At 49.0% G+C, this 26,920-nt stretch overlaps 1 protein-coding gene and 1 long non-coding RNA gene across 5 annotated transcripts in view; one reads left to right on the plus strand and one right to left on the minus strand.

Moving 5' to 3' along the window:
• On the minus strand, positions 1-23,924 carry LOC116462229 (uncharacterized). The gene is made up of 4 exons (XR_004246313.1): positions 23,819-23,924; positions 12,436-12,576; positions 6,080-6,272; positions 1-871 (listed from the first exon to the last, which is right to left on the minus strand). It is a non-coding gene; the product is annotated as an uncharacterized LOC116462229 (long non-coding RNA).
• The window catches only part of EEF2KMT (eukaryotic elongation factor 2 lysine methyltransferase), a 12,938-nt gene continuing 9,222 nt past the window's right edge, over positions 23,205-26,920 (plus strand). Inside the window, exons 1-2 of one of the 4 annotated variants that reach the window (XM_058433946.1) lie at positions 23,205-23,260; positions 26,382-26,444. Coding sequence is in view for 2 of the 4 variants with exons in the window: in XM_032144515.2 (XP_032000406.1) it covers positions 24,159-24,254; positions 26,382-26,444 (159 nt within the window). In the remaining 2 variants the exon portion in view is untranslated. Of the gene's footprint in view, positions 23,261-24,093; positions 24,255-26,381; positions 26,445-26,920 lie in introns of those variants that run through there. The other 3 variants (XM_032144515.2, XM_032144516.2, XM_032144519.2) reach the window with 3 other exon arrangements.

Below are 26,920 nucleotides of genomic sequence, written 5' to 3' on the forward strand. Positions count from 1 at the left end.
TTCTATCTCAGTTCTTTATTATATATATAAACTTATTCTGTCCAGATTCCCTAGTTTTCTTTTTCTCATCTTTTTTGTTTTCTTTTGAGACAGGCCCTCACTCTGTCACCCAGGCTGGAGTATAGTGGCACAGTCATGGCTCACTGCAGCCTCAATCTCCTGGGCTGAACTAGTTCTCCCACCTCAGCCTCCCAAGTAACTGAGACTACAGGTGCATACCACCATGCTCAACAACTTTTTGTAGTTTTTGTAGAAATGCGGTCTCACTGTGTGGGACAGGCTGGTCTTGAATTCCTGGACTCAAGAAGTCCACTTGCCTCAGCCTCCCAAAGTGCCAAGATTACAAGCATGAGCCACTGCACCTGGTTGATTCCTTAGTTTTCTTTTTCTCTTTGCCCATTGCCTGGATTCCATAAGCAGAAGGAAAACCCGGGGGCTGACTCTGTAGGCAAGACTCTTTCCTCTTCAAAACATAAATTGGTTCAAGTGGGTGCAAAACTGAAACATGTTTATAACTTAACATCTTTTCTTCCTACCCCTTCAATCTCTTGAGCAATGAGAAAAGGCACTGAGCTCTTTCTTTGGTGACACATAGCCTGTGCCCTCAAAGAACACTGACACCCTGGTAACATCCATTTGAAGAGCTTATCTGTACCTCCCCTCCTTTATCCCCAAGGTCACTGGGTCAGAGCTCACGCAGTCATTCACAACATGATGTTTAACACCGAGACGCTCTGGAAGTGCTCCTTCAAGACTCAGAAGAAGATCCAGTGCTGAGACAATCTTGTTCTCTCTCTCTCTGGATCACCTCTGAGAGACAAGGACTGCCGGAGTCCCTGGCTTCCCCGGCTGCTTCCTCTCATTCCTGCGCCTGTGGGACGAGAGTTCGAAGCTGTGCGACCTTGACCAAGTTACTTACCCTCTCTAAGCATATGTTTCCCTAAACGTGAAATAGGGATGATGGTGATGTGTTTATTTCACAGGTTTGATAGAAGGATTAAATGAGAGATGCATCAAAAGCAGTGGGCACAGGGTCAATGCTCAGTGAGCTTTCTCTTTTCTTATCAATAGACAGGTCACCATGAGGACAGAGACTGGCTTCATCTCGACTGTAGCCTCAGGGCTGGCCACAGTGTCTGCACCCCGCAGGACTTCAGTAAATATCTGTTTATACGCTAGCCACAGACTTAGGCATAAAAGCCCTTTGGAAGAAAGTTGAGCATTTCATGCACCTTCAGACTGTGAAGAGCAATGATGACAACTTTAGCTTGAGAGGGTCTCAGGGCCCATTCATCACCACTGTGAAAAGGCAGAAACCAGAGCTGTGTGTTTAACTCCCAGCCCCAAATCCTGTTGGCTTTGCTTTATCACTGTGAGATTCCAATGGCATCCCTTTAGAATGGGACCTCTCTCTTCTTCCCCAAGGCACCAGCCTTCGCCCCAGACCTATCCTTATTACCTGGTGCCTCCTCTCTGTACTCTGAGCCCATGCTGTGCTCGTCAGATAGCAACATGGGAGAATACAGCAGCCCAGAATGCAGGCTGCAGAGTTAGATCCCCAGAACAGGATCTCAGCCGGCTCCTTCCTTCCTCAGCTGGACGACCGTGGCCACTGACTTGCTCTCTATGCCTGAGTTGCTCCATCTGTGAAATGACGATTGTCATAGTCCCTGCTTCAAAGACTCACTGGGAGGATTAACTGAGAAAATGCAGGGAAGGTGCTTGGAACTAAATGCTCAAAAAAAGTCCATCTGGCCAGGCACAGTGTCTCTCACCTGTAATCCCAGCACTTCGGGAGACCAAGGCAGGCGGATCACTTGAGGTCAGGAATTCAAGACCAGCCTGGTCAACATGGCAAAACCCCAACTCTACTAAAAATACAAAAATTAGCCAGGCATGGTGGCAGGCACCTGTAATCCCAGCTACTTGGGAGGCTGAGGCATGAGAATCGCTTGAACCTGGGAGGCAGAGATTGCAGTGAGCCGAGATGGTGCCACTGCACACCCACCTGGGCAACAAGAGTGAAACTCTGTCTCAAAAAAAAAAAAAAGTCCATCATTCTAATTAATGGAGGCCAAATCGTCTCAGCACTTCTTTGGCTGGTCAGCACACTCCAAGCCAGTGTTATCCAATAGACCAGAGGTCCCCAGCCCGCAGACCATGGACCAGTAGTGGTCTGTGGCCCGTTAGGAACTGGGCTGCACAGAAGGAGGTGAGCAGCGGGCTAGCGAGTGAAGCTTCATCTGTATTTACAGCTGCTCCTCCTGGCTGGTGTTACTGCCTGAGCTCTGTCTCCTCTCAGATCAGCAGCAGCATTAGATTCTCATAGGAGCACCAACCCTATCGTGAACTGCATGTGGAAGGGATCTAGGTTGTGTGCTCCTTATGAGAATCAAATGCCTGATGATCTGTCACTGTCTCCCACCACCCTGAGATGGGATTATCTAGTTGCAGGAAAACAAGCTCAGGGCTTGATTCTACATTATGGTGAGTTGTATAATGATTTCATTATATATTATAATGTTAACAACAATAGAAAGAAAGTACACAGTAAATGTAATGCACTTGAATCATCCCAAAACTTCCCCCCACAAATCCACGGAAACTGGTCCTTGGTGCTAAAAAAAAATTGCGGACCACTGCAATAGACTATTCAGTCACGGTCCAATCAAGCATTCTGCGATGGCGGACTTGCTGTACTCTGCACTGTCCAACATGGGAGCTGCCAGCCACCCACATGGGCTGTTGAGCCCTTGAAATGTGGCTGCTGAGAATGAAGAGCTGAATTTTCAATTTTCTCTTATTTTAACTAATTTTTTTTTTTTGAGACAGAGTCTCACTCTATCCCCTAGGCTGGAGTGCAGTGGCACAATCTCACTCACTGCAACCTCCATCTCTCAGGTTCAAGCAATTCTCCTGCCTCAGCCTCCTGAGTACCTGGGATTACAGGAACCCGCCATCATGCCCGGCTAACTTTTATATTTTTGTAGAGATGGGATTTCACCATGTTGGCCAGGCTGATCTTCAACTCCTGACCTCAGGTTGTCTGCCCACCTTGGCCTCCCAAAGTGCTGGGGTTACAGGCGTGAGCCACCATGCCTGGCCTTAATTCATTTTTAAATCACAAAATCTAAACAACAAGCGACTAGGAGCTACCATAGTGTACAAGGCAGCTGTAGAATCACAGGAAATTATCCATGACCCTGTCCTACTTCAAGTTTACTTTTCCCCCTCATGGTGAGACTCTAGATTCTTTCCTCTTCTCTCACATTTTTTAGATTTTCAGGCTTTGACCATGAAAATCAGTTCTATCCTTCCAAGAAAATAACGTTCATAACACTTACTATATACCAGGCTGATTTCATGCTTTACATGTATTAATTTACAACAACTCTGAGGCAGGAGCTGTGATTATGCCCATTTAACAGATGAGAAAACTGACGCACAAAGCGGTGCTGGAACTTCTAAAAGTCACACCGGTAGCAGGAGGCAGAGCTCGGATTTGAACTCACTTTGGGTTCAGCAACTCACAGCTCTCACCTATGACATAATATAACTTCTGTGGTCAAAACACTTAGACCTGGATTTCACAGGAATCTTGTGCTTGCCTGGCTACTAGGGAGGTTTTCATCATCTTCCTTATCTCACAGTTCAAAACCCAGGGCCTCCATGCTCTTGCTATGGTGGCCGTTCACTGGCAGGAGGCTTCTGGGAAGGTTCTCCTTTCCTGTCATTTTTCTTATTCGTGGCTTTTTGTCTCATTGGTGTTTATCTGCAGAACTTTGCTTCCTTCTGCTCAATTCATAATCAGAGTGCTTTTCCTCCTGGCTGAATTCCTGTTTATGCAAAAAGAGGTTGGGCGCAGGGCCAGGCGACTGACGACACCCGGCTCGTCTGGCAAGTGGATATCAAATTGTTGTATCTCGTTCTGCCACTCGCGGCTCCTGCTGTGGGGCTGGGCCATCTGCCAGCTCTCCAAGGAGCTGGCGGGAAAGTGCTGCAATCAGAGCGAACCCACGGCCCGGGTCAGCCCGCCTCGGCACAGCACTCCAGCTGGACCCCAGTGCCTTTTGGGGACACATCTGCATTGCCAGGCAGGGCTGTGGGAGGGCCGCCTGCCTCCTGTCCATCACAGGGAAAACCTACCCTTCTCCCATGTCCCTTCCAGGCAGCCTGTGTGGGGATTGCAGCATTAACCTTTAATATGGCTAAAATGTTTAACTTCAATGACAGTAATGCTGCCAGAACCCATCAGGATACCCAGGAACTGATGTGCCTTGGCACATGATGCTGCAAAGATGGGATTCCCGGCAGCCTTTGCATCTGTTGCTCACAGCCCATGAGCATCTCTACCGTCCAGCAGGGCTTCTCTCACGGTCAGGGCAGAAAGAGAGAGAGTCCATCTGGAGCAGGCTCGGATTTTAAATGAGTGTCCCCGATAATTTAACATGATCGATGGCTGAGGTATTTCACCAAGTTTAGGAGTCCCGGTTATCAGAGAAAGGCAGCCAGCCATGATTGTAAGACCTGGGCAAACCGTACAAACCAGACGGCACGTCTCACCCCTCCCCAGAGAGCTCCAGAGAGTATCAAAGAGTGAAACAGCAGAGGGATGGTCTGGGTGGGGTCATCGTGGCTGGCCACGGTCTGTGACAGCACCTTGTTAGGCTACTCCCAAGAGGAAATTTGGAGAGAGGGTGGGAGGGCAGCTCTCAGTGTAAGCCAAGTCTCCTGGAAAATAACTTTCAAACTTTGGACGATTGTGAGCAAGATGGGACCAGCAACTTCTATCTAAAAGAATGTTAATAGCAAGATAACTCATCCTCATATTGGTCCAAGCTAGGTCTTTATTATGCATCATAAAGGCTCTGAGAATAACGATGTAACCTCCAAAAGGGCTGGGGCTTTGAAGAATCTCAGGCAACTCGCTTCCTTCTGCTCAGTGACTCCCCTGTAGCACAGCACAGCAAGGAAACACTCAGAGCCAAGTTTGAGTTCTGCATTTCAAATACAGGGAGTCCATCTCTTTCTACCCAATTGTTCCCTGGATGAGTAACTAACTCCTTCCCCTTAACTGCACGTACTTCCTACGTGCACAAGAGCGACGGGCTGTCCATGAGCCTCCCCCAAACATGTGCACCTTGTGACATAAATTCTGTCACCCAAAGAGACCAGACTAAATGCAAAACCAAAGTGGAGCCTTTCCTTGAATTACAGGTTCTAAAGAGTTTTGGACCCTCTACAAACCCCAAGAGTTAGGAATTGCCTGTAAGAAGCACCAGCCCTTGTTTTAAAGAGGCAATTTAAGAATAATAGCCATGCTGATGCCACACTATGCTAAGGGAGAATAATGAACCTAATAAAACTAGCGATTTTCCAATTGCTTTTGCTGCTGGAAACACTGATTACGCTAATTAAAGGGTAGAATAGTAAATACCCACTCTTTTGCATCCAATTAAGTGTTCAGATTATTTCTCAGAAGTGTTTGTTGAAAATAGCACTTCTGATAATCATGGGTCCCAAATAAACAGAGTCAAGTGTGGTGTGGTACGTGTGTGAGTGTGTGTGTGTGTGTGTGTGTGTGCGCGCCCATGTGTCCTTCTGGAGCTCATTTTATGGAGATCCCGCATAGCTCCCCAAATTCCTATGAGACCAGATAAGAAAAATCACAGTTTCCTAAGACTATAGCTTGGGATATATTTGGAAAAGGTGTGTATTGAGAACACAGCATACGGAAACTATTTCACGTTGGCAATATCTGTGATTTAACATTGCAAACATCAGAAATACAACTGGTTCTTCAGAGCCACCTAAGTCCCTCACAACGGCAATATTAGCTTCTTCTAAATAATAAATTAGCCAGTCAAACTATGTTCTACAGCGTGTTCGAAGTTTCATCCTTCTAGTCAATGTCACATTTCAAGGCAAAATCGATTTATATGTAAGTTAACAAAAGTGCTGTCACTAAAAATTGAGAATTATGTCTAATGCCCATCAGAAATGGAATAAATAAGTATTAGAGGATTTGCAAGTTAAAGCAACCATAGAAATGCTATTATCAGGAAGGAAAATGTATTACCTGCAGAGGTTACAGATAAGACGCTAGAACCCAGAAGAGAAAGAATCTCTGTAAATATTTCCATTAAGTTAATCAAGAGTGGCTGGGTACGGTGGCTCATGCCTGTAATCTCAGCGCTTTGGGAGGCCAAAGCGGGTGGATCACGAGGTCAGGAGTTCGAGACCAGCCTGGCCAACATGGTGAAACCCTGTCTCTATTAAAAACACAAAAAATTAGCAGGGCGTGGTGGCGTGCACCTGTAATCCCACCTACCCGGGGTGCTGAGGCAGGAGAATTGCTTTAATCCAAAAAGCAGAGGTTGCAGCGAGCCAAGATCACACCATTGCACTCCAGCCTGGGTGACAGATCACGGCTCCGTTTTGAAAAAAAAAAAAGAAAGAAAGTTAATTAGGAGTGAGAATAGGATGAGTTTTTCACTCACGAAAGGAGATGAGATTCATGCATTCTTTCAACATGCATTCCATCAATAGTGAGCACCTGCTCTGAGCTAGGCCCATTCTAGGTCCCAGGAAATGGGTAGCCAACCAGAAATGGCCCCTGATTTGGAGCTCACATTTTAGAGCAGCTAAATGGACAGAAAACAAGTAAGCAAATTAAGATCATCTTAAATTGGTGGAAGTTCTTTAGAGAAGCATTTCCACAAAGCTGAATCACATCATAGACTCTGACTGCCAGGCGGTAGGGAAGGTAATATCTCACCTGCCTGTGGATAGCAGAGCTTCTGAGGCCTTGCAAAGTATTTAGTACTAAGATTTCTGTCTTAGGTCAAGTTCCCTAAAAGCAGAGCCTGCGGCAGGGATTAAGTGGGTGTAATTGATTCAGGAAGAACTCTCAGGAGATAGGGGTAAGGAAAAGACGATATGGCAGGGAAGGAGCAAAGTAAGATACGGTCGCAGCTGGAGACTGGCTCCAGTCTGATCTCACAGGAGCTCCAGAGGATGAACTGCACCACCATGTTATCCCAGCCTAAGGTCTTTTGTTCTCGTGTGTCGGCCGGTCCCTGGCCAAGGGCTGCAGACTCTCTTGGGGCCCCAGCAGACTGGAGGAGAAGGAGCATGGTCTGTGGTCTACTCTTTTGGGCACACCCACCCACCTCTTCCCCAGCTGACACTGCTGGGAGGAGAGGGAGAGATGTCATCTCCTCCTATGGCAACCTGTGGGATGGCAATGGCCCTTTTCCTGTTGGGTGTAATCTGCTGCCATCTCTTGCTGTCTGCAGCCTGACACAGAAGGGTGAAGGTCACCAGGTTCCACTGACAAGGGTCTTTGTCTCAAGCAGCAACCCTAGGACAGCAGGTCCCTTGCAAGATTCAGCAACATTTCATGACTGTCTGCAACACACCCTATGCCTCTGATGGAAGGAACCCAATGCCCCATGCTGCACCCATTTCTGCCAGACTGGGTTCCCTGATCTCAATTTCCCTCTGCAGTCCCCAACTCTGGGGTCTGCAGACACATTTCATATCCATCCTTAGTACCTCCCAGGAGGCAGAAGCCAGAGGAAATAATCCTTGCCCCAATGTACCTGACCATGCCACCTCACTGCATGCTCTTTCTCCCTCTTCAGGAAAAATCAAGCTTGTTGAATACTTACCAATGGGCACACATTAGTCCCCACAACCACTTCGTGGGGCAGCATTATCATCCCCATGTTACAGACGAGGAAACTGAGGAGAGCATTTATATAACATGCATCTAAGTGGTGGAAAAAGGATCTAACCAGGTAGTGCGGCACCAGAGCACACTTTTTTGTTGTTTAGAGACATGGGGTCTCTCTCTGTCCCTCAAACTGGAGTGCAGTGGCCTGATCATAGCTCACTGCAGCCTTGAACTCCCGGGTTCCAGCAATCTTCCCGCCTCAGCTGGTCTCGAACTCCTGACCTCGTGATCCACCCGCTTTGGCCTCCCAAAGTGCTGGGATTACAGGCATAAACCTCCCGGCTGGTGGTCAGTTTTAAAATTTCCCAGTGTCTCAGTGTTTCTACCTGTAGAATGCCAAAAAACAGATGGCATCCTTGTGAGGATTAAGCCAGCTAGCTTTTTTGTTTGTTTGTTTGTTTGTTTGTTTGTTTGTTTTTGAGACAGAATTTCTCTCTTGTCACCCAGGCTGGAGTGCAATGGCATGATCTTGGCTCGCTGCAACCTCTGCCTCCTGGATTCAAGTGATTCTCCTGCCTCAGCCTCCCATATATGTATACATATATACACATATATATACATATGTGTGTGTATATATATACATATATACGTGTATGTGTATATATATACATATATACGTGTATATATGTGTATATATATGTGTGTACATACATATGTGTGTATATATATAAAAAAACACACACGCACAGAATCAACACCAACAACTCAGAAATTACCATCTCCCTCTATTCTATGGAATTATTTTTCATTTTGCCATCTCTGAAGTTGGAATACACCTTACAATCACTGGAATGTCACGGTCTCGTTGGCAGCATTTTTCTGCTTAGTAGCCCATAAAATAATAGCACATCTTGTAACTAACAGTGTTGTAGATGCTATGAGATCCTGGGGAAGCCCAGAATCTAACTCCACCCTGTCTGACTCCAAAGACCACATATTTTCTATGCCTTTGGACTGGGGCACAGATGTAGACAACTCGAGCTTTGCTGATTGTGAGAATGGTATGAGAAATAGCCCTGATGGAATTTTCTTCTTGTACTTGCAGGGGAACAAAGCGGCATCATCCCACTATTCCAGGGGAGGTGCTAAATACGAGGGTGAGGCTGTCCAGCAGTCCCTGGTGGAGTCCTACACTCACCCAAAGAGCAACGAGACAGAGCGGAGGGACAACATCGATACCATCATGAACTGGTTCACCAAGGAAGACTTTGACTTTGTGACTCTGTGCTACAGAGAGCCAGATAACGTGGGACATCGATTCGGGCTAGAGGCAGAGAACAGGAAGTTGATGATTCAGCAAATCGACAGGACCATCGGGTATCTGGTGGGAGCCACTGAGAAGCACAGCCTGCAGAGCACCTCAGTGTCATCATCACATGAGACCATGGGATGACCACAGTGAAGAAGAGACCCAATGCCAACAAGATCCCCTTGTCCAACTACATCAAGTTCAGGGACTCGGTCAAGTTTGATATTGTGGGCTACGGTGGCTTTGGGATGCCCCTGCCCAAATTGGGGCAAGAGGAAGCCCTTTACCAGGCACTGAAGAATGCGTACCCTCCCCTCCACGTCTACAAGGAGGAGGAGTTTCCAGAATACTTCCACCTCGCTAAACATGACCAGGTTCTGCCAATCGTGATGTATGCCAACTCTGGTTACAGTATCAATGGGGTAATTTCATTCTAAAATGAATAAAGTCACCTTGTATCTAGGAGACAACCATTAGGGAAGGTGGTTCTGCAAAAATCAAACATAAGTGCACAGCCAGGCACGGTGGCTCATGCCTATAATCCCAGCACTTTGGGAGGCTGAGGCAGGTGTATCACTTGAGGTCACGAGTTTGAAGCCAGCCTGGCCAACATGGTGAAACCCCAACTCTACTAAAAAAACAAAAATTAGCCAGGCATGGTGGCGCGCATCTGTAGTTCCAGCTACTCTGGAGGCTGAGGCAGGAGAATCGCTTGAACCTGGGAGGCAGAGGTTGCAGTGAGCCAAGATCATGCTACTGCACTCCAGTCTGGGCAACAGAATGAGACCCTGTCTCAAAAAAATTAAATTAATATAATAAAACAAAACAAAATAAAATAAAATAAAATGAGTGCACACACTAGGAGTTGTAGCCCACAGGGTCCTAAATGTTCCCCACCCCCCCAACCAATGCTGCCCCAAATTACCATTATATAAGATTAATGACCAATTCAACTTGACAAGGCTGATTTAAAAATAACAATAAGGCTAGCCATGGTGGTTCACACCTGTAATCTCAGTGCTTTGGGAGGCCAAGACAGGAGGATTGCTTAAGGCCAGGAGTTCAAGACCAGCCCGGGCAACATAGGGAGATCCCATGTCTACAAAAAAAAAGAAATAAATGAATAGCCAGACACGGAGATGCATGCCTGTAGTCCCAGCTACTCAGGAGGCTGAGGTGGCAGGATTTCTTGAGCCCAGGAGGTCAAGGCTGCAGTAAGCTGTGATAGCACCACTGCACTCCAGCTTGAGCAACAGAGAAAGACCCCGTCTCTAAAACATAAATAAACAAATAATAAAAAACAAACACCAACTTTATTATTCAAAATTGTGCATAGCACTTCACTAAACATTGAATAGCAGTTCTTTCATTTTTGCCTTCCCAACAACCCTATAAAATAGATGTTCTTAGTTCCACCATTTTAAAGAAGAAATCAAAACCTAGAGAGAAGTGACTTGAAATTAAAAATGTAGGGTTGGGCTGGGTGCAGTGGCTCACACCTGTAATCCCAGCACTTTAGAAGGCTAAGGTAGGTAGATTGCTTGAGCCCAAGAGTTTGAGACCAGCCTAGGCAACACAGTGAAACACTATCTCTACAAAAAATGGAAAAAAATGTAGCTGGGCGTAGTGGCACGTGCCTGTGGTCTCAGCAACTCAGGAGGCTGATGTGGGAGAACTGCTTGAGCCCAGGGGTGTTGAGGCTGCAGTGAGCCATGATCACGCCACTGTGAGATAGGAGGCAGGACTTCACAGGCAGGGCTTGGACACCACACCAAATTGAGGACTAGCTAAAACAGGGCTGGGGCAGAAGCAGCTTTCCATCAGATATGCTCACCAGTGTGCCACGTGAGTTTACTATTGCCATGGCAACACCCGGGAGTTACTGCCCCTTTCCATGGCAATGACCCAATGACTCAAAAGTTACTACCCATGTTCTAGAAATTCCTGCATAAACTGCTCTTTAATCTGCATGCAATTAAAAGTGGGTATAAATGTGATTGCAAACTCTCTGCCTCCAAGGTAGCCCTGCCCTACAGGACCAGTCACAGGGCTGTAACGCTGCCTCTTCAATAAAGCTGTTTTCTTCTATACCTCCAGCTTGCCCTTGAATTCTTTCCTGGGCAAAGGCAAGAACCCTCACGTGCTATTGAGAGGTGACAGCATGCTGGCAGCCCTCGAGCTCACTCTCGGAGCATCCTCTGCCTGGGTTCCCACTTTGGCGGCACTTGAGGAGCACTTCGGCCTGCCACTGCACTGTGGGAGCCCCTTCCTGGGCTGGCCGAGGCTGGAGCCAGCTCCCTCAGCTTGCGGGGAGGTGTAGAGGGAGAGGCGCAGGCGGGAACCGGGACTGGGCAGCGGCGCTTGCAGGCCAGCGTGAGTTCCAGGTGGGCACGGGCTCAGCGGGCCCCACACTCAGAGCGGCCAGCCAGCCCCGCCGGCCCCGGGCAGTGAGGGGCTTAGCACCTGGGCCAGCAGCTGCTGTGCTCTATTTCTGGCCGGGCCTTAGCTGCCTCCCTGCAGGGCAGGGCTCAGGACCTGCAGCCCGCCATGCCTGAGCCTCGCCGCTACCCGCCCTGGCTCCTGCACAGCCAGAGCCTCCCCAGTGAGAGCCGCCCCCTGCTCCGCGGCACCCAGTCCCATCGACCACCCAAGGGCTGAGGAGTGCCAGCCCACGGCACGGGACTGGAAGGCAGCTCCCCCTGTGGCCCCTGTGCGGGATCCACTTGGTGAAGCCAGCTGGGCTCCTGAGTCTGGTGGGGACTTGGAGAACCTTTATGTCTAGCTAAGGGGTTGTAAATACACCAATTGGCACTCCGTATCTAGCTCAAGGTTTGTAAACACACCATATCTAGCTCAAGGTTTGTAAACACACCAACCAGCACCCTGTGTCTAGCTCAGGGTTTGTGAATGCACCAATGGACACTCTGTATCTAGCTAATCTAGTAGGGACTTGGAGAACTTTTGTGTCTAGCTCAGGGATTGTAAATGCACCAGTCAGCACCCTGTCAAAATGGACCAATCAGCTCTCTGTAAAACAGACCAATTGGCTCTCTGTAAAATGGACCAATCGGCAGGATGTGGGTGGGGCCAGATAAGGGAATAAAAGCAGGCTGCCACAGCCAGCAGTGGCAACCCGCTCCGGTCCCCTTCCAAACTGTGGAAGCTTTGCTCTTTTGCTCTTTGCAATAAATCTTGCTGCTGCTCACTCTTTGGGTCAACAGTGCCTTTATGAGCTGTAACACTCACCGCGAAGGTCTGCAGCTTCACTCCTGAAGCCAGCGAGACTATGAACCCACCGAGAGGAACAAACAACTCCAGACGCGCCACCTTAAGAGCTGTAACACTCACCTTGAAGGTCTGCAGCTTCACTCCTGAAGCCAGCGAGACCACGAACCCACCAGAAGGAAGAAACTTCGGACACGCCACCTTTAAGAACTGTGACACTCACCGCGAGGGTCTGTGGCTTCATTCTTGAAGTCAGTGATACCAAGAACCCACCAGTTTTGGACACACTATGCTCCACTTCAGGGCTCCCCTGCCCTGCATCAACTGCACTCTGGCCTGGGTGGCAGAGAGAGAGAGACCCTATCTTAAAAAAAAAAAGGAAGAAATGTAAGGTTAGGTGCTGCCCCCAAGCCTGCATGGCTGATCATTATACAGAGTACACAAAGATCACCAAAAAAGTCACCATAAAGGCCCCCTGCCACTGGTTCTCATTTGCCCATATCAAAAAATATGCAAGCCTGTTCATACAAAGACACACACAGATGCTCGTAGCAAAATTATTCATAATTCTCAAAAGCTGGCAACAACACAAATGCCCATCGACAACAGATGAATGGACCAACAAGTACAGTCTACCCGCATGATGGAACGTTAATCAGCCAAAATATGGAATGAAGGGCTGATTCATGCTACAACCTGGATACACTTTGAAACCATTATGCTAAGTGAAAGAAGCCAGACACCAAAGGACAAATATTAGATGATTCTATTTATATATATATATATATATGCTCAGAATACGAAAATCCAAAGAAACAGAAAGTAGATTAATGGTTGCCAGGAGCCAGGGGTGGGGATAGTCAGGGGAAAATAAGGGGTGACTGCTAATGGATACAGGGTTTCTTCTGGGGTAATTAAAATTTCTAAAATTGATGGTGGTGATGGCTGCACAACTCTGAATATATTAAAAACCACTGAATTATACACTTTGTTTATTTATTTAGAGACAAGTTCTGGCTCTGTTACCCAGGCTGGAGTGCAGTGGTGTAATCTCAACTCACTGCACCCTCCACCTCCCGGGCTCAAACCATCCTCCCACTTCAGCCTGCTGAGTAGCTGGGACTACAGACACACACCACCATGCCCAGCTAATTTTTTTGCATTTTTGGTCGAGACAGGGTTTTGCCATGTTGCTCGGGCTCATCTCAAACTCTTGGGTTCAAGTGATCCTCCCACCTCAGCCTCCCAAAGTGCTGGGATTACAAGTGTGAGCCACCATGCCCGGCCAAATTGCACACTTTAAATGGGTAAATTGTACGGTATGTAAATTATCTTTCAATAAAGCTGTTATTAAAAAGCAGCTTTAAGGGCCAGGCATAAGGGCCATGCCTGTAATCTCAGCACTTTGAGAGGCCAAGGCAGGAGGATCACTTGAGCCCGGGAGTTCAAGACCAGCCTAGACAACATGGCAAAACCTGGACTCTACAAAAAATTCAAAAATTAGGCTTGGCGTGGTGGCTCATGCCTGTAATCCCAGCACTCTGGGAGGCCCAGGTGGGTGGATCACTTGAGGTCAGGAGTTCAGGACCAGCCTGGCCAACATGGTGAAACCATGTCGCTACTAAAAATATTTTTTAAAAATTAACAAGGCATGGTAGTGGGTGCCGAGGCTGAGGCAGGAGAATCAGTTGAACCTGAGAGGTGGAGGTTGCAGTGAGCCGAGATTACGCCACTGCACTCCAACCTGCTGGGCGACAGAGTGAAACTTCATTTCAAAAAAAAAAACTAAAAATTAAAAATTAGCCAGCAGTGGTGGCTCGTATTTGTAGTCCCAGCTACTCAGGAGGCTAAAGTGGGAGGATTGCTTGAGCCCAGGAGGTTGAGGCTGCAGTGAGCCAAGACTGTGTCACTGCACTCTGGCCTCAGCAACAGAACAAGACCCTGTTTCACAATTTTAAAAACAATTAAAAAACAAGCCTAAAGAAAACACAAAAACCAATGCTAACTGTGAGACATAAATGAGATAGTCTATTTTTTGTTAACTACCAACTAAAAATTCACGGCAGAAACAAAGTTTAAATGATGCTATAGCTGGGCGCCGTGGCTCACGCCAGTAATCCCAACACTTTGGGAGGCTGAGGTGGGTGGATCACCTGAGGTCAGGAGTTTGAGACCACCCCGGTCAGCATGGTGAAACCCCGTCCCTACGAAAAATACAAAAATTAGCCAGGCGTGTTAGCGAGTGCCTATAATCCCAGCTACTCGGGAGGCTGAGGCAGGAGAATCACTTGAACGCCGGGGAGGCAGAGGTTGCAGTGAGCCAAGATCGCACCATTGCACTCCAGCCTGGGTGACAGAGGGAAACTCCGTCTCAAAAAATAAATAAATAATTAAATAAATGATGCTATAAATCTCACGTGAGGGAAGACTGCCCCAGGTACAGCTTGAAGAACACTTGCTGTGAATAGGAGCCAAATGCGATAATTATGTTTGCAGCTTGCTTCATGTTAGCTTGTTGCAACTCCAGAGTGTAACAGGTATGAGAAAACTCACAGGGTTACTGTTTAATGTTGGTGGAAATATTCACATTAAAATACAACAATTTACCACCTAAGGTATATTTTATCCCTCAAGGGGCGCAGAACACTGGGATTACTGCACACCAATCGCACACCCATAGCTAAGGCCTTCCCAAGGAGAAATTCCACAATCACCTGGCCTATTTGTAAACCTAGTTTATGACGTGTTGTGACAGGATAGCTTGACAGAAGCATGAGGACATTTAACGAGACAAGAATATTCCCCACTGACCAACCAGATAGTTTGAGGAAACAGGGTGCTGTGCTCAGTTTAATATTCTGCTGAACCGACCAGTAGGCAGAAAATCCTGTGGGTCAATGCCTCTCACTGAATCCACTTCTCAGATTCCCGTCCACCTGCCTGCTTTGCAGTGCAGAGTAAAGTGGGCCTTCCTTGACTCTCTTCAGGGACCAACGTGTTTGTGGCCATCATGAGGACATCCATTCTTTTTTTTTTTTTTTTTTTTTTTGAGAGAGTCTCACTCTGTCACCCAGGCTGGAATGCAGTGGTGTGATCTCAGCTCCCCACTGCAACCTCTGCCTCCCAGGTTCAAATGATTCTCCTGCCTCAGCCTCCTGAGGAGCTGGGATTACAGGCATGCGTCACCAGGCCCAGCTAATTTTTCTATCTTTTGTAGAGACAGGGTTTCACCATGTTGGCCATGCTGGTGTTGAACTCCCGACTTCAAGTGATCCACCTGCCTCCGCCTCCCAAAGTGCTGGTATTACAGGAGTGAGCCACCGTGCCTGGCCCAGGGCTTTCATTCCTGATGGACTGCTCCACAGCCTCAGAGACAGTCGGACTGCTTTCTTCAACCAGAGCGGAGCAGACAGGCAATTTCTGTATCCACCAGGACCAATATTAGACCAACTCCTCAATGTACAGAGAGCATCACATTTCTTATATGCTAGAATATCTGTTGGTCTAAAATATAAATAAATAGTATTGTAGCCAGCCACAGTGGCTCACGCCTATAATTCCAGAGCTTTGTGGGGCTGAGGCAGGAGGTTCACTTCCGGTCAAGAGTTCGAGACCAGCCTGGGCAACATAGCGAGACCCCCCCCTCCACCGCCACCTGCCATCTCTACAAAAATTAAAATAATTAGCTGGGCATAGTAGTGTGGGCCTGTAGTCCCAACTACTTGGGAAGCTGATGTGGGTAGATTGCTTGATCCCAGGAATTTGAGGCTGCAGTGGGCTATGATTACATCACTGTACTCCAGCTAGACCTTGTCTCAAAAAAAAAAAAAAAAAAAAAGTGTTGCAATGGACATTACTTTATCATTTGAAAAGAGGGACAGACAAGAAAGGTATTTGGCATTTACCAAGCAATTACCCAGAATCCTCATCCCATTCTACCGCCACCCTTCCCCTAAAAATGTATGTATATGTTTTTATACCATAAAAAATACATCTATTTGGCTCTGGAACCAGATGGCTTGGGTTCAGTTACCTGATCTAGCATTTGCTCCTGATGACTCAGTGCAGAAAAGCTCTGTAACTCAGTTTCCCCAGCTGTAAAATGGGGAATGGCGCCTTTACTGGGCTGCCATGAGGGTAAAGGAGGTAACATATATTTATGAAGCATTCAGAACAATTCATGATACATAGTAAGCTCTATATATTTGATCTTATTATTACTGTCAGTACAATTATCATCATCTTGCTGTTTCCAATGGGCACGCTTTCTACATTCTCTTTCTTAAAGACCTGTAAATCCTTCGTATTCTCTCCACCACCACAGACAGCACTGTCCTTGTAGTTTAAATTTTCAAAGACTTCATGGATCCAACAAGCATGAGATTAACTAAGGGACAGTTTTCTTTCAGCGGATTGGAATCTAAAATGGCTTTTTTATTGTTATTATTTTTCAGAGAATTATAATGTGTTTCAACAAAGGCAGCCATGGCTTTGATAATGTCCTCATGGATATGAAGACCATATTCAGAGCTTTCGGGCCAAATTTCAAGAGGAATCGCCTGGCAGAGCCTTTTAACGGCATCCACATCTACCCATTCATGTGTAAGCTCCTAGGAGTCACCCCCAAACCCACAACAGCTCCCTGGCAGTCACCCAGGAAATGCTCGTGAACTCTTATGACCAGCAGCCAGCTGAGATACAAAAGCAGCTGCCAGAAAACCGTCAGCACAGTCTGCTCTGTCCTGAGATAGAAAAGAATCAAAAAGGGGTCTCATGGTGGGGAGGAGGGAATTCAAGCAGAACAATCCTGTTTCCCAGCAGCTTTGGAGCCCCAGGAACAAGATGCCAACAGCTCCAAACAGATAGCACGGGAGGTAGGGAATCCCTCGACCTGCTGGTAACATTTTACATAGTGCCTTTTAGGCAAAGGGAAGGCGCTCTATAGAGAAAGTCAGGCTGTAATCCTTCCGGTCCTCAGGAAATCACTGTGTACAGTCTGCCCCCAAGATGCCCCTTCCAGATACGGAAATCAGCCCTCTTCAATAGCACTGACAGCTGTTCATAGGGGAGGAGCAACACCCTGCTGTTCACTCGATGCTGAAAAAAGGAGAGGGGAGAGTCCGAAACGAGACTGCAAATTCTCAAGACTTCAAACTCCTTCAATCTGGGTGATACAAAGGAAGAATAAAATCATCTCAGAATTTGCTGTTGCCTTCTTTTGTGGGTTGTTTACAAACATTGGCTATCTTTCCTTTTGCCAGGAGAGACTTTGATACTGTCCAGTGATCTAACGAGCGCTTAAAGCAATTACATGGAAAAAGGAGTAATGGGCTGGGCACAGCGGCTCATAGTTGTAATCCCAGGACTTTAGGAGGACGAGGTAGGAGGATTACTTGGGGCCAGGAGCTTGAGACCAGCCTGAGCAACATAGTGAGACCCTGTCTCTACAAAAAATTAGCTGGGTATAGTGTCACAAGCCTGTAGTCCCTGCTACTGGGGAGGCTGAGGCGGGAGGATCGCTGGAACCCAAGAGTTTCAGGCTGCAGTGAGCTAGGATTGTGCTATGGCACTCCAATCCCTGCCTCTTAAAAAAAGGAAAAGAGGGGAGGGCAGGGGTGATATACATCCTTTCTCTTCTTGTAAGCCACTGTCCATGATCTCCTTGTGAACATATATGAGGCAGTCCCTTTTGTAGAAAACTAATTAAATGAATGACCAATTCACCAAATTATGGAGGATTTTTCTTCTTTTTAAGTTTTGGAGTTTTGCTACAACTATTTTGTAGCCCCTCCCCTGTCCCACATCCCACTGGGAGCCTGTGATAAGCTGCGTCTGACTGTCAGTTACTGATAAGCAGGACATCCCACAGATTTTCAGCGAATTGGCTTTCAGCAAATTGACCATTTGGCAAAGCGGTCATTAGGCAAATGGGTCATTTGGCGAAGAGGTCATTTAGTAAATCGGCTTTCAACGACTTCCCTATGAGATTTCTCTAGAGTGAGCATTTTCTTGGGATAAATGTACATTTCATTTCCATAATTAATACTCACTAGCGGCTAGATGGGAAACTTCCCAGGGAACCAGGAGCAGCCAGAACAGCCTCTTAATAATCAGGCAATTAAAAACCCTCTGGTTTCTTAACAGGAGCGGAGGTACAGGGGGCATCTGCTCTGCAAGGCGCAGTGATCGGACTCAGCATCGTCACAGGAGTTCTGGCGGTTCTGTTTGTTGCTAGTATGACATATACAGCCATTCGTCGAAAAAGGACTGAGTGGTCTTTGGGTCTCCTGTAGTTGATCATCATATGTCGTGATAACCCATGACAACTCCTTGCCACATGCCACGGGCGGTCCAGCACTCCAAGAACCCAGCAGCCAGGGCCGTCTTCATGGGCTTGCAACCTGGACAGTCCCACGGGGACACAGAAGAGTCCCCAGTGTGGTTTAATAATCTGCCATCACCATCTTGAAATTCTTTATTTTTTAACAATGGTGGCCAGGGATAGTGGCTCATACCTATAATCCTAGCACTTTGGGAGGCCAAGGCAGGCAGATGGCATGAGCCTAAGGAGTTTGAGACCAGCCTGGGCAACATAGCAAGACCCCATCTCTACAGAAAATACAAAAATTAGCCAAACGTGTAGTCCCAGCTACTTGGAGGCTGAGATGGGAAAATTACCTGAGCCCAGGGAGGTCGAGGCTGCAGGAGCTGAGATTGTACCACTGCACTCCAGCCTGGATGACACAGCGGGGTCTTGTCTAAAAAAATAACCACAAGGCCGGGTGTGGTGGCTCATGCCTGTAATCGCAGCACTTTGGGAGGCTGAGGCGGGTGGACCACTTGAGGTCAGGATTTTGAGACCAGCCCAGCCAACATGGTGAAACCCCATCTCTACTAAAAATACAAAAATTAGCTGGACAAGGTGGCGCATGCCTGTAATCCCAGCTACTCAGGAGGCTGAGGCAGGAGAATTGCTTGAACCTGGGAGGAGGAGGTTGCAGAGAGCCCACCTGGTGCCATTGCACTCCGGCCTGGGGCACAAGAGTGAAACTCCGTCTCCAAAAAAAAACAACCACAACAGCAAGGAGGGCCCCACATGTGGCTGAAAACAACAGAAATGTATTGTCTCGCAGGCCTGGATGCTAGAAGTCCAAAATCAAGGTTTCGGCCGGGCTTCACTTCCTCTGAAACATGTAAGAGAGAATCCTTCCTGCCTCTTCTGGCTTCTGGTGGCCGCCGGCAATGCTTGGTGTTCCTTGTAGATGCATCGCTCCAGTCTCTCCTCCCTCATCACATGGCTGCCTTCTCCCTGTGTCTCTGTCTTCACCTGACATTCTCCTCTTTTATTTTTTTGAGATGGAGTTTCCCTCTGTTACCCAGGCTGAAGTGCAGTGGCACAATCTTGGCTCACTGCAACCTCTGCCTCCTAGGTTCAAGTGATTCTCCTGCCTCAGCCTCCTGAGTAGCTCGGATTACAGGCGCCCGCCACCGCGCACTGCTAATTTTGTATTTTTAGTAGAGATGGAGTTTGACCATGTTGGCCAGGCTGGTCTCGAACTCCTGACCTCAAGTGATCCTCCCACCTCACCCTCCCAAAGTGTGCTGAGATTACAGGCATGAGCCACCATGCGTGGCCCTCATTCTCTTCTTTTATAAGGACACCAGTCATTGCATCTGCCCCCTCACCAGCAGCCCCCAATCCAGTATGACTCATCGATACTTGATTACATCTACAAATACCCTATTTCCAAATAAGGTCACATTCCTGGGTACCGAGCATTAAGATTTCCAATTTTTTCCCTGACTCAATTTTTTTTGAGTCAGGGCCTCACCCTATCACCCAGGCTGTAGTACAGTTATGTGATTATAGCTCACTGTAGCCTCAAACTCCCCGGCTCAAGGGATCCCCTCACCTCAGCCTTCCAAGGGGCTGAGACTACAGGCGCACACCACCATGCCCAACTAATTTTTTTTTTTTTTTTTTTTTTTTTGTACAGATGAGGTCTCACTCTGTTGACCAGACTGGTCTCCTGACCTCAAGCAATCCTCTTGCCTTGGCCTCCCAAAGCACTGGGATTACAGGCGTTATCCTGTGCCTGGCCCTCTTTCCTCCTCCCAATCATTGTATCATTAGCCTGAGCTGCCCATATTCCTTATTCTGCCCATCCCTGACCGATCTCCTCCTTTAACATAACTTCCATCTCGATATCATGGGGCCTGCTGGGCACTGCAAACAGCCTAAGGAAAAAGGAAACTTTACTTAACCTTAAATTCTATTATAAAGTCCACATTGAACGTAATTTATATTTGAACTACACAAATTTTCTGTAAGTTGAAACATGACCTATAAAGGTCTCTACACCCTGAAGCAATGTTTTAGAAAGAAATCAATTGGTCCTTTTCTGCAGAAACCATTAACCATAGGAGAGGTAAAGGAGAAACTTCAGTGTACTGATTGAACTTCCATGCCCATAGCTTAATTTCTAAAAGGCAACCATTCCACAGTTAAACTGCCTTAGGTTGTTATTACTGTTATTAAAGAGACCCTCAAAGCCAGAAGTTGAATCTTGACTGTAGTTCTTGCACGTACACACACACACACACACACGCACACACACTCTTGCAACTGAAACCACTCAAACTGTCCTAATGCGGCTCCCCATAGCAACACCACCTGGAATTTTACATTTGTTTTTAAGCATCAGTCCCAATCTTCACTTGCACCCGAACACACCGCACCTGTGAGAGCCACGTGACATGAAAAAAATCCCTTCAGTGAGGCCGGGCATGGTGGCTCACGCCTGTAATCCCAGCCCTTTGGGAGGCCAAGGCAGATGGATCATGAGGTCAAGAGATTGAGACAATCCTGGCCAACACGGTGAAACCCTGTCTGTACTAAAAATACAAAAATTAGCTGGGCGTGGTGACGCATGCCTGTAGTCCCAGCTACTGGGGAGGCTGAGGCAGGAGAATCGCTTGAGCCCGGGAGGCAGAGGTTGCAGTGAGCCGAGATCGTGCCACTGCACTCCAGCCTGGCAACAGAGGGAGACTGTCTGAAACAAAAAAATCCCTTCAGTGCCTTGATCCTTCCAGATTCAGATCCAAGATAGATGATATTTGTCCCTCACCAGAGCCCGCACACCAAGATAAGGATTTCTTCTGGCCGGGTGCGGTGGCTCACGCCTGTAATCCCAGCACTTTGGGAGGCAGAGGCGGGCGGATCACCTGAGGTCAGGAATTTGAGACCAGCCTGGCCAACGTGTTAAAACCCTGTCTCTACTAAAAATACAAAAGTGGCCCGGCATGTTGGCTCACGCCTGTAATCCCAGCTACTCGGGAGGCTGAGGCAGAAGAATCACTTGAACCCGGGAGGTGGAGGTTGCAGTGAGCCGAGATCGCGCCATTGCCCTCCAGCCTGGGCAACAAGAGAGTGAAACTGTCTCAAAAAAAAAAAAAAAAAAGAAAGAAAGAAAAAAGATTTCTTCTGTGTGCATGACTCAGCTCTGTGGTCCGCTAGCGTCCTTCCTCAATCCGCTTCCAATCTATGGAATCAGGAAAGACTGAACCAACCTAGATTTATTAATATTTTAGTATAACATAATACAGTGTTACTTATTATAGCATTGACCGTATATGCCCTTTTGCTCCTTGGAGGAAAGGCAATTAATAGCTATTATGTGAGTTAATAAAATAATCCCAGGATTTATGAGTATAACTAACCTGTTCCCATTGGTTTTCCTTGTCTCCTGCAGGCAGAGAGCTGATCAAAACAGCAAAAGCAAAGCAGTGCCCCTGGCCCAGTTCTGAAGCCAACCTTCCTTAACCACCCAGACCCATCCCTGGTTAGGACTTGCTGTGGATTCTCAGGTGACTCCATCTCAGGATACAGGGACTGAGAGGGTGTATGCAACATCTCAGACCCAGAAACCGTTGATTCTGTCTAAAAACACAGCAATAACCACGTCCCACCCTCTTGATTTAAATGAAAGTCTGCGGGAATAAAACATGAACCTTTTTTTTTTTTGTCAGATCTTGCGTTCATTTGGTTCTGGGGGGGAACAACAGCTATGAGAGAACAAGTGTATTCAATTAGAATTAATTCCCCTCTCTTATTCTCATAGCTGAGCAGGGCTCAAGTGCCTCTCATCTGAAAGAGGTAATAAGATTTAATCTGTCTCCTCATCTACCTTCTGCAAGTATACTTGACAAATTAGCTCTCGGGAATCTTCCAAATGGAGTTTTATGAGGGATTTGCTAAGGTAAACGTTTTAGACTTTGAACACAGTTCAGATTTCAGGGGCAGTACTGAAATCTGAACTGTGTTGCTAACTGCCCTGCCTTTCAACTCAAGACACAATAACTTTGAACTAAAATAATTATATTTTTGTTTTCCACTCTGTCCCCACGTCTGTACCACCACCCCCAATTCCACCCCGCAGGAGATAACTCCTCCTTCCTGTCCCTGCAAGATCAAAATTCCTGGAAGCCCCGCTAGCTCTATCTGCTCGCCTTCGTGGCAGATATCGCTATTGTACTTTTATGCTTATTTGTGTGATTAAGTACTTCAATGTCCACTTCTTCCAGGAGCCCCTGAGCCCCTGGAGGGCCTGGACCACACCTAGTTTTTCTCACTGTTACATCTCCCTTGCCAGGCACATGGTAGGCGCTTAATAAGTATTTGGTGAACGAATGGCTTGTTTGGTGACAGTCCAAAGGCTGGGGGACAGAGGGAAAGCTCCCTCCTGCCGGGCCCCAGAGGGGTGGCGCTGAGGGAGAAGAGGCTAGGATAAGGCCTCCTGGACCGAAGCTCGCATCCGCAAGGCCCCTGCCAAAAAGACCTTCCTGAAGGCGCAGGAACTGCCAGAGTGCCTATGTTGGCCCAAGGCCTCAACCGACGATCCCAGGGACCCTCGCCCTAACCGGCCCCGCCTCCCGGGTCCCAAAGCCGGACTCGGCCCCTCCCGAAGCTCCGGCTCCTAGGACCCGCCCCTGGCCCCGCCTCGGCCGACCGTGGCCTCGCTCCTGGGCCTGCCTCAAACCCTCCGCAGGTAACGCCTCCCGAACTTGAGCCACACTCCGACCCCCTCTTCAAACTCCTCCCCGTTTCCCACACCCTGGACCCCTCGCTCCGTCTCGCCCCTGCTCCAACCCCAGCTCCGTCTCGGCCCCTGAGCCCCGCCCCGACCCGCCTCCCAGTCCCGGGGTCGCTCCCGACCCCGGCCCCTCCCTAAGCTCCGCCTCCCACGGCCCGAGCAGCGCCTGGCCACGCCCCAGGGCCCGCCTCCCGAGCGCAGCCCGCAGCCCGGACTCGGCCCCGCCTCCCAGACCCTGGGCCCCTCCCCACCTCGGCCCGTCCTAAGCTCCGCCTCCCACGGCCCGAGCAGCGCCTGGCCCTGCGCTACGACACAGTCAACACCCCGCCCCGGCCCCGCCTCCTGAGCCCTTCTCTGGGTCCGGCCTTAGCCCCGCCCTAAGACCTGTCTCCTGGGCTGTGCTCCGAGTCCCGCCTCCTGAACCCAATCATCGTTTAGCCCCGCCCTAATGCCCGCCTCCAGGACGCTTATCCTGCCCCCACGCAAGGCCCCCGCCTCCAGGACGCCACCAACCTGGACGCTTCCGAAGCCCCGCTTCCAGCATAGCCCTACCCCGGCCCCGCCCCAGGACCCGCCAACCTGGACTCTCCCCAGGACCTGCCCCAACGACGCTTATCCTGGCCCTACCCCAGGCCTGGCCCTCATGACGCTCATCCTGGCCCCACTCCGGGCCCCACCCTCATAACGCTCATCCTCGCCCCGCCCTAGGGTCCGCCCTCACGACGCCCCTCCTGACCCTACCCCGGGCCCCGCCCCCTCTCTGCCCCCGCGCACTGCCCCGGGCCCGCCCTCTCTTCAGTCCAGGCGCGGCCTCCGCCGGGTCTCCCGGCTTCGCTGCGGCCCCGCCCACGTCATGGCGCCCGAGGAGAAGGCGCGGACTGAACTCTTGCTGCAGAGTTTCGAGCGCCGCTTCCTGGCGGCGCGCGCTCTGCGTTCCTTCCCCTGGCAGGTGGGCGGCGGGGCGAGCGGAGAGGCCCGGGGGGGCTCGCGGGAGTCCAGGGGCAGACGGGATGGGTCTCCGTGCTGAAGCCTCGGGCGCTCCCGCCACGTGAGTGCCTGGGCTCCCGCCGGTCAGGGCCGCGCGACCCGGTCCCCGTCCCTAGGGCCTGGCCAGAATCGGTCGCACCCCTCCTGCCCCGCGGGCTGGCGGTGGAAGCTGGGGGTGTCTCCACCGTCTTGGGGGGCAGACGCGCGCTCGGTGTGGGGTAGAGTTCACGATCATTTTCACGACTTATTAAAGGCAGTAATCGTTCTGGTCACTGAGACACAGCTGCCCTTGCCCATTCTAAAAAGTCAGCGCCCTCAGGACCGCGGTGACCAGGTCACAGACTGTCCCTCGTGCCTCAGTGTTCTCATCTGTATGTCGAGCCCTGCACAGAATCGGCTCCTGCGCTGAGGCTCTCACGCCTGTGATGGAAGAGACAGAGACGGGGGTGGCCTCTCGTCTCCCTGGGGACCTGCCATTCTCAGCACAGGCGCATGGCAGGCAGCAGCCTCCCTTACGCCAGCAGAGGGGCTTAATGCACCCGGCCCCATTGGTAATTCATGTGCGGTGAGCTCACTGGGATGAGTCAGTTTGGATATATATTCCTCCCTGGGTCTGCCCCATTTTATGGGGTGTTGCTTAATCATTTGCGTTATTCCGTTGACATAAAATATTTAGCACTCAGAGATCACTTCTGGTTAGGAGAAATTTGTGCATTTTTAACCCAAAATAGAAACCTTCATAAAAGCATCATAGGTTTCCATTCAATATTGACTATAATTGTTCACATGCCCACGCTGAATGCTAACTTGGACTCACCCTCAACACCCACGAGGTGGGTACTATTATTATCACTCACATTTGACCAGAGGGATTGTTTGATTAGGGTGCAGTAGTTGAGAGTTCAGACCCAGGAGACAGCCTGCCTGCTTCGAATCCTGGCCCAACCCCTGGCCCTGTGTGACCTTGGGCAAGTGACCGCATCTCTCTGTGCTATTGTTTTCTTATTAATAAAATGGGGGATATAATGATACCTACCTCTTAGGGTTGTTGTCAAGGTTGAGTACAAAAGCCTGTGGATCAGTGCCTGGTTCATGGTGAATGCATGTCGGTGTTAGCTGGTGTTTTTATTCAGTCTCAAAATGTTTAATAAATGCCTTCCGTGAGCCAGGCACTATGGATCAGCAGTGCCCATGACAGATGAGGCTCTGCTTGCATGGGAGAGCCAGAGAATAAACAAATAAATGAATAAACAAGAAAAGACCAGATGAGAGTGGCTTTAAAGCCAAGAAAACAGGGAAATGGTGAATGGAGCAACTGGGGAGAAGAGTCACCAAAGTCGGGGAATCAGGGAAGCCTTCCCCAAAGAGGTGGCATTTGAACTGGGACCGGAGTGGTGAAGCAGCCAGCCATGGGAAGGGCTTGGGGAACAGGATATGCAAAGGCCCTGTGGTGGAAACAAGCCAGCTGTGGTTGAGGAACAAGAGCAAGGCAGCCAGTGTGGCTGGAGTGGAGTGAGCAGGGTGGGCCAGGGGTGACGGAGAACAGGCCAGAGAGAGCGATTCGAACCAGGGCTTGTAGGGCCTTTTACGGCATGGAAGGAACTCTGAAGCAATGAAGTGCCTTGCCCTGTGTCACATACCAGCCGAGACAGTCTGCCTAACTCGGGAGCCAAAGCTTACTGCTGGGCTTGAGGCCCCTGTAAGAGGACAACGTACCCCACGCTGGTATGGGCACATTCTGCATTTCCACTGAAACTCAGATGGCAAGCCCATCAGACCTTGGTGCCATGGCTGCCCTGGTAATTCCTGGCTGACCAGTGCAACCAGGGAGCTGGCCCATGACCCAGGTGGCCGCTAAGTAGCCAGGACTAATGTGGCCAAGAGTCAGTCTTCTTGCCTTCTTCCTGTGACTCATTCAGGTGCACCCTGTGACATCTGAAGGTCAGGCTTTCAGCCGCTGTGGCTTCCACTTCCAACTGGCTCCACGTCCCCAGGGACGGATCACATAGCGCTTTGCCCCCACATTCTATTGCATGTTTAATGTTCCTGTGAATGAGCCCTTGAGATTTCTCTCTCTCCCTCCACACAGAGCTTAGAAGCAAAGTTAAAAGACTCATCAGATTCTGAGCTGCTGCGGGATATTTTGCAGAAGGTAAGAATCCCAGAGTCCCTGGGACTCACGACCCTGCCTCCTGAATCTGTCCGGAAGACCTGAGGTCTTCCACACCACAGGTGTGCTTGTACCCTTTAAAAACACCCCTGTTCAAAGAACAGAACCACGGAGTCAGCACTGCAGGTGGGTGTCAGCACCTCCGACAGCTCCAGCGCTTTCGTTTTCTATCTAAGACTTACACAAAGACATCAGAATATACAAAAATCTGCATGAGAGGGGGGAATCTAGGGAATGTTTTTTAAACCAGCCACAGCAAAAACAGAGATGACAGGTGCAGAACAGCTTCTAGCATTTGGTAGATGCTCAGAGACTTTCTTTTTTGCATTCATGAGACCTGTCCTGCCCACTCCTGTCTCTTCTAGACCTAAATGGGCCCTTGCTTTGCCCAGGGTGCAGTTTGGACTCAAGAGCACCTGCATGCAGGTGAGAGGCAGGATCACCACCCGGCCCAGCCA

This window comes from Hylobates moloch, unplaced genomic scaffold (assembly GCF_009828535.3).
Source record: "Hylobates moloch isolate HMO894 unplaced genomic scaffold, HMol_V3 SCAFFOLD_23, whole genome shotgun sequence".
Taxonomy (NCBI): domain Eukaryota; kingdom Metazoa; phylum Chordata; class Mammalia; order Primates; family Hylobatidae; genus Hylobates; species Hylobates moloch.